The 14,035-nt window shown below is 39.5% G+C and overlaps 1 protein-coding gene across 2 annotated transcripts in view; it reads right to left on the reverse strand.

Moving 5' to 3' along the window:
• rhobtb3 (Rho related BTB domain containing 3) overlaps positions 1 to 14,035 on the reverse strand; it is a 29,811-nt gene that overhangs the window by 11,238 nt on the left and 4,538 nt on the right. The window contains exons 4-9 of one of the 2 annotated variants that reach the window (XM_023289296.3): positions 12,267 to 12,424; positions 11,803 to 11,911; positions 8,916 to 9,111; positions 8,571 to 8,737; positions 1,671 to 1,780; positions 214 to 319 (exon numbers count right to left, since the gene is read on the reverse strand). In XM_023289296.3, the coding sequence (XP_023145064.1) occupies positions 214 to 319; positions 1,671 to 1,780; positions 8,571 to 8,737; positions 8,916 to 9,111; positions 11,803 to 11,911; positions 12,267 to 12,424 (846 nt within the window). Of the gene's footprint in view, positions 1 to 213; positions 320 to 1,670; positions 1,781 to 8,570; positions 8,768 to 8,915; positions 9,112 to 11,802; positions 11,912 to 12,266; positions 12,425 to 14,035 lie in introns of both variants that reach the window. The other variant, XM_035956786.2, reaches the window with a different exon arrangement.

Here is a 14,035-nt window from a genome sequence, read left to right on the forward strand (position 1 = left end):
GCAGCTCATGGAGGAGCTTTTGTCGGGATGAAACATGACAGGAACGGAAGAGAGCCCATCAGTCGGACCGTTTTATCTTATTCCGTCTCCAAATGGATGACCAGGCCGGGGGACCGAGATCATAATTCAATCGGGGATAATAAAATGTGACCTTCCTCGGCTGTGTGGCGGGGCATGCATTTGTAAATGTGTGGCGGATCGGCGTGAACCCACCTTGCACCATGAAGATGACATCAGAGTAAAGGGGGGAGTTGAAGAGGTTGACAAGAGTCTGGGGGCCGAGCTGAGCCGCCCGGGCACTCGGTGTGTCCCTGGGGCCCTGAACGCACACACAAATGCAACACAAACACACACAAACAGTGGAGAAAACGCCAACAGAACTTAGAGTTAACATTCCTGTGCTGCATGTCAGGTACTCGTTACCAGCACAATTGCCATTCCATGCATCTATCCCGCCTCCCCCGTGGAATACCAATGGACTCTCTGCCAGTCTTGCTTAACGCTACCCAAACATACTTGAACTGCAAAGCCGAGAACGATATGAGTGAAGCCGAGAACAGCATCCGAACTGTCCATCATCAACATATTCGCGCTCATTTTCCCAGTTTTTTAATGAATGTTGGATATGTTACGTGCATATAAAAGCTGTCAGCGTGCAATTGGTTTTGTTAAACCCACAAATAAGCGCCGTCAAAGCATCCCATTACCATTACGTGACCTTTCTGAGTCAACTGAAACACAAAGAACTCCATATTCTCCCACCGCTCTGCTGCTGAGAGACTCTTTAACAAACACACGGTTCTCAGCGGAGACGGCGAGAGAATTAAACCCTTTTTTCTTGTAAATGAATGGAAGGCTCGTGGAAAACTTGTGGAAAGCTAATTTAGCGACGACCCCGAGGTGTTTGCAGATGGCGAGATCGAATCATGACAGGACATTAGGGTGTCTCATCGCGTTAAAGCAGCTCAGCCATCTCGGTGCGTCAGCTCATCTGAACACCGCCTCAGGTAGAAGACCTACTTCCATCCAGATGGGTTGGTAGACCGTGCATGGTGCCAAAGGCTTGTCAGACACAGCCATGTCATATCCTCTGATTCTTCTCTAAATGTTAAAGTCTGCTGCCTATTACACGGAGATCCCTTGTGTGTTTTGCTTTGTAACCCTTTGATGCGCAGTGTGGGTCAGGAGACACCCATTTCCCCATTGGATTTGGGTCACTTTTGACCCATGTTGTTCATCAAAGGGTTAAAAAAGACACCGTGCATCCCAGATATGACGCTGCAGTTTTTAACATAACTTTGCCAATGTGAGTGTGAAGTCCTCCCAGATCTTATGTTGTTCTTTTGCTCCTTGGAGAGCACCTCTTGTTTATTTTGTGCAAATTCCCACAGTATCTGAGAGGTGATTGCAGGCAGTAATTATGTAAATATGCTAATTATGGCCACATTATTACTGCACTGTTTCTAAACAAGGTCTTGCTAATTAAGGCACTTTTAGTCTACAAAAACATGTGTTTGTACATTCAAAGAGCGGATTTGACACATTATAGTTATTTAACCTATTTTGTGAGGGAGGGCTGCATACACATATCATAAAATACTTCAGCCTTAAAAAAGATTGTATTATTTTTAACAGTTTTGTCTTAATACAGGTGATTTTGAAGATCTCACCCTGTCTCTGCCAATGAGTGATCGTATGCGCTCCATAAGCTGAGCCACAGCCAGCGAATTCTTCAGCTTCTCTTCCAGGGCCTCCTGAAGGTGCTCCCACTCCCACGCTCCTACAAAACATCCACAAACACGCACATTCTATGGATCCACAACAGTACAGTTAACAAAGACACACAAGAAAAGTCTGTTCTAGCTGGCACTGTGCTCCGACCACCCACATACCTTACACCGAACACTTGGGGCCTGTTTTTGTAAAAGTTGGCCTGTTCTAAAAATTTGTCTGTTTATATAATATGTGGTGGTTATGGGTGAGACACTCAGTCCAGATTCCACGAATGTCAGAAACAGTAAATAAAAGTCCTTTGCAAAACACATTGATGGCCAGAATAAAAGTCAACTGGTTAGTAGGTATTATTTTTTTGATACGTTTTTACTTTAATTCAATTCAGCTCAGTTAAAAAAAAAGAAAAGTGTTTTGTTTTGTTGTTTTTTTTTTACATATTTTTTGCATTTAGTTCCTGGCAAAAAATAAAAATGTCCATGTAGTCTATACAAATCTAAAATATCAAATGCATTATCCACCAAGACAGTACAAAGATATTTAAAGCATTAATGTTTCATTTTAGTTGTATTACAGGTATATTTGCAGATATAAATAAGGAGTTCGACTTTGAGATAAAGTTTCTGCACTTTGATTGTTTCTCACTGGATCATCCTAGAAATATGGAACATTTTTACCGCACCTTAAAAAACATAGTTGCTTTTACTGTAAAATTGCGCAAGCTGTGGTTGCCTGAATGCTACCGTAAAATTATGCTAAAACATTTTCATGTATTGATATTGTTGATTTTAGGGTTAAAAATGTGTGTTATTCTATATTTTACTGTAAAAAAAAAACTTCAACATTTAAAAATTTACATGAAAATACAATATAAAATAACATTTGTGTAATTTATTATAAATATTACAGCATGTTTCCATCATCAGCACAACAGTTAATGTAACATCAAATATATACACTTTTAGCAAAAAAATGCAGTTAAAGCTGTCATAAATATTAAAGCATATGTCCGTTATTAACACAAAAGTACTTAAATTTGACCGGTAACAAACTGTATTTTTTACATGTAATAAATGCAGAGATTGCCATGTTACTTGTTATAAATATTGCAGCATGTTTCCATTACCAGTACAACAATGTGTACATTTAACTGGGAAAAACTGTATTCTTTTGAGAATTAGATGCAAAAATTACAGTACTGTTATACATATTACTGCATTTATCCATTAAAAACTATGCAGGAGTCAGGAAATGTATTTTTTCAAGAGAAAAAAAAAAATCTAAAAAACACCCTTTTCTCCTGATTAACCTATCTATGGTGATTCCATGTTATAAAAACTGCATCAAACTGTTTTAGAGTTTACAGATTTTGATCATGGTTTGGCAGTTTTTCACCATAAAATGTACAAACCTCTTTGACAGTGTGGCTAAAGCTGATTGTACTGCTGCTATAACAAGAATGTGCAGTAATTCTAGCAGCTCTGTGAGGCTGCACAGTGTTGCTTTGAGCTAAATAGTAACAACAGCATGCCAACATGCTCACAGTGACTCATGCTGATGTGAAGCAGATAATGCATCCATCTTATGTCAGATTGTTATCATACTTGCATTTGCTAATAGGAACGCAAAGTGTGTGGTGTGAATCCCATTAGTCTGTAGGTATTTGGTCATAAACAAAACCATTGGATTGGATTTGACATTTTGACTTGATGATGCATAATGGCGATGAGAAAAAAAAGACAAGGATTGCAAAAGTGATTACAATTCAACAGCTGCTAGGGAATGTAACTAAAAAACACAAAGGTGATTATTATGGTAGCCCTGGAAATGAACCGGATCACCAAAGTCGTTATGGGTCGACATCTGGGAGCCATGAATGTGAGCAGAAAATTTCACTGAAACGCATTAAACAGCTGTAGAGATATTCCAGTCTGAAACTGAGCAGCTAACTGTCCAACAGGCAAACAGACTGAAACTACAGTCCCCAAACTCACACTGTGAATATATGGGAAACAAACATGACAACAGAAGTCCAGGGTGAAATATACAAACCCAATGAGGAGCACTGAAATGTGAAGATAAATGTAAAACACACAAAACAGCACACACCACATACACTCTTCTACTTGCTCTGTCAATTGGAAAACGTGGAGAAAACATCCACTCTACAGTTGGCTTTCTAAACCCTCCACATCCCTGCAGCTTGATTGGGGTGGCGCACTCTGTCTCACTGGGACATAAGCAGAGTGCTGAGGAGAGGAGGGAGTTGGACTGGGCAGGATTTAGCTCATCATTAGTTCATAATGACGGTATTTGGGCTGATAGAGGGATTACCTCAACACGGCACGCTGGATAATGACACTGCACAGCACAGACACCTCAAATGCAGGGTGAGAGATTAGCTCAGGAGCTGTAGTGCTGATATACGATGCAGCTAAACACTGGAAAATACACCAGTGGGAGCCAAAGCAAATGAAATGGAATATAGCCGGTAGATATGTGAGAGGAGACGCTGGAAAATGATCATTTCTACAAGTAAGTTTCCATGTTGATGTAGTTTTTTTCCTCACCTGCCCACACAAAAACACACACTGGGTAACATGGAACAGATTACAGCTAAGTTCCTAAAGGTTTTACTTGACTTGTCCATAAATGCAACATTCCCGACTTTAAAATTTACCCTAACTTAAACTAAATCCCTGCAAACATTTGTTAAATTCTGTTCCAAGGACACCAACTTACAGTTTTTTCTACGGTGAGATTAGTTGACCCAAACAACAACTGGTGTGTTGTCTAAAATTTGATCCTGGATGAGACCTGAGAGTCCACAAACACACTGGTTCATCTGTGTCCTACACATGTACTACATGTGCTAAGCATGCACACGCACACAATAGCAACCAAGTGACAAATGCAATAATTCAGTAGCACACTACACAAGGAGACAGAGTCTCACAGTGTTAACATCACACAAGTAAAGTCATGGCCTCTGTGACTGTCCACACACACTCAAATGACAAAAACCCAGAGTGTGGAATAATACCCCGGGTGTGACGCTGTGTGTTTACTGAAACATGATATTGTTATGGAAATTTGCTCTGATAAGCCAATAAAACGAGGCGCAACTGACAAATGAGTGGAATTTGTCCCATCTTAGAAAGGCAGAGGACAGCTTGTTGCAGATTGACTGCGAATCAACATCAAACACTGGCTCCGAATGTCTCTGTGGGCAAAGACGGCGTCCATTCACATCTGATTATGCACCGCAATGCAAGAAAACACGCTAACACACATGCTGTATGTGAAGTCGGCCGCTTTAAACATACAGTCAGACCCACCATGCTGAAGGTTAACATTTTTCACACTGACTTAACACCGTCTCCCTGCAGTGTTTTATGAAAACGTGACATTTATATTCCACTCGGCGCACATTCTCCTCTTTAGACCTCTCACACATTCACAGTATGCTCCGGTGCCCAGCTAGTTACCATCACGTTATCTCACAAAAACTGCCTCATCCCATCCTGCCACTTTTCACTCCCATCTTTCTCCTTTCTGACTAAAAAATAATGGAGAAAAAAAATCCACGAATTGTACACGCGTGCATGAATACACAAACTGCTCTGTCTTTCAACCACTGGCTTTCTTATTCATGCAGCCACTCACAGGGAATCAGTCTAACCCTATAATCTTCTTCTCTTCTCTGCTCAACCTTTCACCGCATGCACTCTCAGCTTATGCATTTCTGCCTCTTGTGTTTGTGTGCCGGAACATCAGCGCTTCTCTCATACATGTTAAAAGGCTTCCATGAATCAGATGTTAGCGCAGCTTTTTGCCATAAGGATCCGTGCATGACACACAGCCTGTGATGATGGGCTGGCATGCAGAGACACTGTAATCTAACATGCAGCAAGCACAGCACTGCAGAGTCTAAGCTGCAGACTGAGAAGATTTTCATTACGCCGCTAAAGTCGCAGAGAATATCATGTGCCTGTCTAACTAGGCTTCATGTACGACTGGAGAACATTTTGGACGCGAGTGCCACAGTTTACATCGACTGCAAATGTTTTCTTTTGTGCCTGAATGTGCCTCTATTGTTGCTCGGCGGAGTTAATAGACGACACACATAATTGTACAAGACAGTTGCACTGCAGAGCTCATCATCTGTTGATGTAAATATGAATCTCCTGTCACAGGTTACAGAGTCTGATTCCATCAACTGATCCCATTAGCTGTCAAAATAATGGAAATTCAGTTTCATCAAAGGCTTCCTTCAATGTAGCAGACCCTCCTAACTGATTTCCATAATGCTTAAAAGAATCGAGCTGGGAGGAGACACAGAAAACCTGTGTGGCCTGAGGCTGCCAGCAAGTACAAATACAGGTTAAGAAAGCAGATCACACTATTATAAAATGACTGATCAGCTCCTTAATTAAAATACTACAGTGGCTTACTATCAAGTACTTTCCCTTTGACTGATTTCTGTTCCTCTGTAATGGAACATTGGACAAGACCCAATAGCGGGCAAACTGCCTTCTGCTGCCAGGGGACATTAATCATCACATCTAAATTATTAGAAAAAGACCAACTGCTTTTTGGGACTGGAGTTCCCATCCTGCGAATGTCAGTCCTGCTCTGGTAGCTGTGTTTAAACTCCAGTGGATGGACCTGGCTGCAGGTACATAAAAAATAAATCCCAGCAAACTACTGCATTTATTTTTACATTTACTGCATGCTGTAAATGTAAAGGATGAAAGCAATAGAAAACACTGAGCAGCCCTCAGCATTCAAGAACGGGGAACAGCTGAATTTTTCAACGTAACTCCAGTAGTGTGATTACAGACTGTACATGGCAGTGAAGTGACTGAGCCTTCCTGGCTGGGTTTAGATTCTCTGGATGAAGTACATGACAGCCTCTGTTTTGGAGAAGCTTTTGTCATTTCTGATTCTGTTTGGCACCGAACGTGCATCTGATCCGGCTGCCAGAGTGTCAGTTTGGGCGACTTCATCTCGGTGAAATCACAGGGTTTTTAATCAGCGCGGATGTTCTTCTGTGGTTGGGATTTTAATACAGAAATTATCTCACACTAGAACTCACTTCTATTTAACTTGTGGTAATTTTTGTTGTATATTTTGCAGTGCATTATACACAATGCTTCAGAGGATTATTTTTGAGATGGTGAACATGGTGAAAAATACGCCTGCTGCACATCTGCATGTTTATATCATCGTTACGAGCGCTTGTTTGACAAATTGATGTTAGGTTTTCGTTAGCTCAAAGCTCTGCCTTGCAGAGCTGCTATCAAGGCTGTAGACTTCTCAGACGAGGAATTTTCAGTTTTTCCTTGTCTTGAATAGTCTTGTGTGATACTGAGAGAAATTCTGCCAGTTTGCAGAGGTTTTACAGTAGCATCTCGCAAGCAGAACAATTGGTGTTGAAGTGTTTACTGGACCTTTGAAAAGGCACAAAACAACAGATTTAACCCACTGAACTTCAAGCAGTTATTGGCTGCTGACTCATTTGTCCTGTCCCTCTATAGAAACATAACAACTCTGGATGGAAGTTCAGAGGACTCAGAAATATCGTCTGTACAGTATAGAAAAGTTATGATTTCATAAATCTTAATAAAGAAAATACAAAAGTAGATGTTTTTAAATTATTCATTTTACAAAAATTGAGAAAAACCTATAATCGATATGTATAACCTTTTTCAAAGTGTTTTCAGGTGTAAATACTTAAGAAAATGTAGCTCTAAATACTACAGATATTTTACTACTTGAATGTGTAATTTGTTTCCATGTTTGTCTACTCTCCACTCAGTTGAAAAGTCATAGAATTTTTGTAACGTCTCTGTTTTTTGTTTTTTTTACAGAATCCTCCAGTGAAAACACTTAGGTTGTGGCAACTTTCTAAATAAGACATGAAAAATAGAGTGATTTTGATGGGAAACGTCACAATTTTAAGCTTAAGCTTGTTGTTTTTCAATGGAACAGCACATCACACATGAGTAGTTCAAGGACTGTTGTAAAGTTAAAAATCCAATGGTTCTTTTTTGATACTGTCTTTTGTTTAATAGCCTAATTTTGGCAACTTGTTAAATATAACATGCCTTTCAAATCTGCTGGTGGATTTTAGGGTTTAGTGAGTTAATTAAAGCATTTTCTGGTTTTCTTCGACTTCTATGTCAGTAAATTGAATGTCTTGTGTGACCATTTTTTGGTGGTATTTTGGTCATTTTTCATCATTTTATGGTAGTTTTCTGTCATATTTTGGGTGTTTGACATCTTTTTGTTGCTATTTTGGTCATCTTTGTGTCTCTTTAAGATTGTTTTTGTCAATTTTTGGTTCATGTATCATCTCTTTTTGGTAGTTTTATGTCTCATTTTGGTTGTTTTGCATTATTTCACTGCCATTTAGCCCCTCAGAAGTGATTTTGTCCCATATTTTAGTCATTTTAAGTATTTCTGTGGTGGTTTTCTGTCTTATTTTGGTCATTTTGAGCCATAATTTGATCGTCTTGCATCCCTTTGCTGCCATGTTGCTCATTTTTCATCTCTTTTCAGTAGTTTTTTGTTTACTGTGAGAGACAATCAAATAATCAAGTAAATATATCTGCAAAACAAATGCTCACATTCATCATAGTCTTCACACTCAGAGTCTTCATACTCTGCACTAGAAGTCAGCTGAAGTTCTACACTGCGCTAGCATCATGCCAGCAGAACAATGGGTGTTAAAGAGGTTTACTGGACATGAAAGAAAAGGCACAGAGCAGCGGGTTTACGACGGCAGTTTGTTTGTCTGTGTAATCTGAGCTTAAAGTTTAAATGGTGGTTTTTACCTCTATAGATGAACATGAGAGTCTCCCACAGACACATACACAGGAGGGGGTCCTTCACCACCAGACGAGTGAGACGTCCTGTCAGGTGTCCCTCTGATCTCGGCATGTCATCAATAATACCTCCATCCCAGGTAGAGAGCAGCGAATGGGGGCCTCCGTCTCGCTCTCTGCAAACACATCGTGACTGTGGGCGTTCCCTGTCCGACCAGAGACGAACAAAACGCTTCGCAATCACACTAAAGAGGACGTTTTTCAGAAAATAGCTGAGCTCCTGCTGGCTACAGACTCAGGTGGTGAAATAGCTTAATAAGCTGTATCCTGTGAGCAACTTAATGTCTGTCCTACCTGGTCTTGGGCCCCAGAAGCAGCTGTCTGAAGTAGGGGCTGACAGCACATAGCACTGCAGCATGAGCCCACCCCAGCTCTTTCCCAGAATCCCCAGCGTAGAAAGCCACATCGGCGAACTGTACGCCACGCTCCAGCAACCACTGCATGTCCTGGGAGAAGCTGGACTCCTCCACGCGGATGGGGGGAAGACGAGCTGAATGGGAAGGAAGATCGGGAGAGCGGGGGGGGGGATGGAAAGAAAAAGGGAGATAGGATGAGCTGAAATAACGAGCAGTTATTGCTGAAATACAGCCTGCCCCTAAATCAGAGAATAAAAGAGAAAATCCATCAATTTATTATGTTCAAAGCCTCACAGGCGTGTTGTAATAAAGATTTTTGGTGCTTTCACTTTCCCTCAATCTACCTTGTCTATTTATACTTGTGATTTCTCTATTTTTTGGCAATGGCTTTTGACAACCCAGAGAGAAATAGGCTGTGTACAGGCAGGTGGAGGAAGCAGCTTTGACCGCAATAGTGCAGTGAGATCAAGAAAGAGAGCACTAAGAGAGGCCAATGTCACGTTGTGGTCTGTCCTGTTGCGCCAGCTCGAAAAAAACGCTTCCAGACATGTTTGTCTTTGCACTAATGACAGTCCTGAAAAGATGCAAGCTCAGGCTGCTGCATCGGATTCCAGTCGGGTGAAATAACAGAGAAATTCTCGCATGTTCTTGGTCTACAGAGGACAGCTGACTGTTTCTAACCTTGGGGGACTGAAAAGCGACCAAAAGTGGACCTTTACTAGTTACGTTGCAAGTCATTTTAGTGATAAAAAAAATAAAGCAAAGCACGTCCGCATGTTTATTTTCAATGAGGTCAATGTTTGAAGAAGATATACAAAAGAGAAATGAATGATTGGCAGCAAAATGGTGGCAACAATGAATACAAACACACACAAAAAACACAATGACAAAAGAACAGAAACAAGAACAACCAGTGAAGAAACATTACATAGACTAAGAAATAAAATGATTCATGCATTCATGAAAGCAAGTTAGTAAAAGTGAAAAACCACAGAGGAAGAGAGCTTCGCAAATCATCATCCTATTATATTCCTATTCATGCTTCACACACTGTACTTCTGTGAACCATTTATGGCTGCTCTGATTTGTCCACGAACACTGAGCTGTTCCTGAATCACTGCATGCCATATTTAATGTAAGCTACACTGTAAGTAGAGTAAAATAGTGTTGAACGGACACCTATAAATCCGCCAGCACTTGCTGCCATTTTTGGCAGAACTTAAAGCTGTCAGTCACTGCATCCGATTGAAACTCACAGCAGGAAACGGCTCGGATCAATATTTAATGTTAGTATAACAGCGGAGTTTGTGTTGAATATTTTCAAGTGTTTCATTTGTTAAAAAAAAAAAAAAAAAAAAAAAAAAAGCTTGAAAAAAATGGCAGCAGCAGTTGTAAAGCAAGAGACAGGAGTGTAGCTATGAATTTAAACCTTACACAATACAGCAGCAGGCTCCTATTTTTAAAATAAAACAATGCTACTGGGTCTGTTTGTGGTGTGAGAGCTGTGCTTGGAGCCACATTAACTTTACTTATGTAATTCCAAATTGAACACAGAGAACGCTTTCAGTTTGTGACAACATCCGGCAGTCAATTGCAGGTTTATTCAGACTGTCTTTTATCCAATTAGGAGACTGAGAGCCACAGTCTCAAAAAGCAGAACATTAAGACAAAGAAAAAGCAGCTCCTAGCTCGGCTTATTTCTTTTAGGCCTTGCTACAACAGCTGCTCACTGCGTATAAATGTTTGTAATTCTGAGTTTTGGATCAACATGGTCATTTATCTCCTCATAATTAAGAGTTTGTTGAATCTGATTGGCTTAGAGGCAGTTTGATTAATTTTGCAATAAATCTGCAAAATCTGCTTCCATTTTGCTGCTAGAAACAAAACCTTTCAGCATGAGGATTGTTATGAAGCTTAATTAAAATGTAATCCGAATTTTACATTTCTAATATGCAGATAAAAACAAATTGCATCTCAAATAATTAGTCAGTAATTAATGGGGAGTTTCTTTGACTACTGATTAGTAACTTTTCAGGGAAAAATGCCAAACATTTTCTGGTTTCAAACTTTCAAAGGGAAAGAATTGTGAGAATTTATTTTCTTTGTGAAATAGTCGGCTAAATATCCAGGGAAAATAGAAAAGAACATCAGAATTTAATTAACATTAATTATTACAGTTATTAAAATAATCAACAGATCAACTGATAATGAAGATAATTATTTGTTGCAACCATAATCTTCATTATACATTAAAAAAAACACATGCAAAGAAAGCTCTAGCTGGCATGTTACTAACTCGAGAGAAAGGTTTGTCAAATATCTAAACTTAAGAAATGTGGTTGGAGATATGCCTGAGGATGAATCCTGTCTCATTCTTTAACAACAACCACTGAACTGCCTCAGCTAAAGCAATAAACTCAGTTGGTGTTGCATCCTTTTGCTGAAAGCAGCTCAGTCTAAAATTGATTCAGATGCCATTGAATAAAAGCAGTCTACCTCGCTCTTTGTCTCTCTTCTTATTTCCAGTTTGGAACAGAGAATATTGATCTAGATAAAAACCTTTGTGCTCAGCTCTTTTTATGGCTATGTAAGCTCAAGAAGGAACAATCCGGCCAGTCCACTGACTGTCCTCTAAGCACCATGAAGAGAGCAGTTTAAGGGTTACTTAATGACATGAAAATTAAATTACTATTTGAAAAACGATAATTAAGTTCAAAGAACATGTAATAAAAAGGTAAAGATGGGATTCAACAACAAAAACATAAAAACATGCAAAATAGAGTGAATGTAGTATTACTCATTAAAACTCGTAGTATTCCTCTGACCTGGTTGTTCTAAGTGAGGGGGACGGAGCTCATTCACTTTATTTCCTCGCCTCTTCTCTGGCCTTTCTTTGGCTTTGTGTTTCAGACACTGAATCATGAAGTACTCCAGCTGAACAATACAGAAATACACACGTTAGTACAAATGCAGGGTACAAAAATAGTGATGTTACATCATCAGTTTCTTTGCTTTGGAAATAACTTCCTGGGAAGACCAACCTGTCACTGTCTCCTCTACTGAGTACTGTAGCTTTCTATGAATGCAGATTTAATGTAGCTTTGCACAAATGAAGAATATAAAAAATGCTTGCTGGGATTCAAGCATTAACACATGCAGTATATAGAAGAGTATTTTCCATAACTGAAAAGGTTGGTTTCTTCAGGGAATGCTGGGTAAATAAAAACACTAAATCTAAGAGCTCATTCAAAACCAGATCCTTTGATTCCTGCGTTGCGTCATCACTTACCACGCTGCCAAAGTAGCGACCCACAAAGACGTGGTTGAGGGAGGGCAGCTCCAGATAGGTGGCCCCCAGGTCCCGGGACAGCTGCAGACCTTCACTGTGAGGAACACAGCTGCTCCAGTCTGATGCACACAACGGACACGTACAAGGAGGGCCTTCGTCTGAACACAGAGCACAGTTCAACTCTGAGATGAATTAATGCATCCTGAATACACAGCGTAATCTGATAAATAGTTGAGGAAGGCTTATGAGGAGCAGCACGTGACTTATTGATATGATGCTCGTTTGGAAACATGAACCTGGTATGAACTGGACAGCTAATGCTAAATACTAAATGACTGATGGAGCTGCACTGGACCACTATAGCAGACAGTAAATGGAAACCAATAATGTGCTATTTATACTTCGTAAAATGCCCAACTAAATAAGAACGTACTGTACACCTTCAAGCACAACATCCTCAGTGCTAATGTCCTTAACTGATACAGATCAATGCATATTAAATACAAATGTGGGACAAAACATCTGCATGCTACATCATCTATTCCTATTTTCACTCACTTCTTCTATTCTTCATCTATTTTTATGGTCTGATTGATTTTTTAAATTGAAATTTATTTTAATGTTCATTTTATTCTCTTTTTCTGGTTTTACCCTCTATTTTCTTTTATTCCACTTGTTCATTCCCCGCCTTAGATGTGGTATTTTAACATTTTATCTGGTGTAGTTGCACTAATTTATTTACTAATTTAGTTTGAAAGTGTTTTCACGATGTTTGGACCAGCCTTCTGTTTTTCACTGTTCTTCTTGAGTATCCTTCTTTCCCTTTTTTGCCCTGCCTGTAAAGTGCTTTGTAAACTCTGTTTTTAAAAGGTGCTATATAAATAAAGTTATTATTATTATTATTATTATTATTATTATTATTATTATTATTATTATTATTACATTTAATAGGTCTCAGTAAGTTTAACAGAGCAGCTTTTCAATTTAAAAGCAACAAACACACCCAGTCCTTCAGGTGGTAGTCATTTGTATGATCAACAGTCAATCGACTTCCAGTTAGTCAAAGCATCAAAGTGTCTAGAAAATATCAAACAAGATCCTGTAAATCTATTACGTCACAGATAACCAGCAAAAAAAAAAATCAACAATACACAAAACTCCTTTTGTCTCAAAACGTATTTCCAAAAACTGTTATGCTGCTCACTTGAACTAACTCAAAGTGAAGAGCAGAGCTCATAATGCAGCATTTTGAAAATCAATTCAAAATAGAAAACATGCTGCGCTAAACAGAACACACAAACCAGATGCCAAAGCCACATGTGGTTTTACATCCTGGACTCGCCCTGCTCCTAACTTGTGTGACTATGTAGACAGCCAGTGAGGATTTTACAGTGTAAGAGACTGAGTGCATGGGCTTGTGCACTTTATTGACTTTGCGAAACATTGCAGTTTTATTTTTTTTGCTTCTTGAATGGTGGCATTTCCAAGCCACGGTTTTCACATCATCCACTAAATCCAAAGTGGTTTAAAAAAAAAAAAAAAAAAAAAAAAAGGATTTTTTTTTGTACAACTAGTAAAATCATACAAACGTGTAAAATCTGCAGTGGCACGTGTACTAGGACCAGCTGTACTGTGGCATGTGTCTGTGGGGATCACAGAGACAAAATCAGACAGAAAATTAGAGGGATTATCTTCAAGGAGGGGGAAAAAAGACGGCACAAAGGAGGGGAGAGACAGAATGAGTGGGACATACAGCCAAGTGCTGGAGC

The sequence above is a fragment of the Amphiprion ocellaris genome, chromosome 5 (genome assembly GCF_022539595.1).
Source record: "Amphiprion ocellaris isolate individual 3 ecotype Okinawa chromosome 5, ASM2253959v1, whole genome shotgun sequence".
Lineage (NCBI taxonomy): Eukaryota > Metazoa > Chordata > Actinopteri > Pomacentridae > Amphiprion > Amphiprion ocellaris.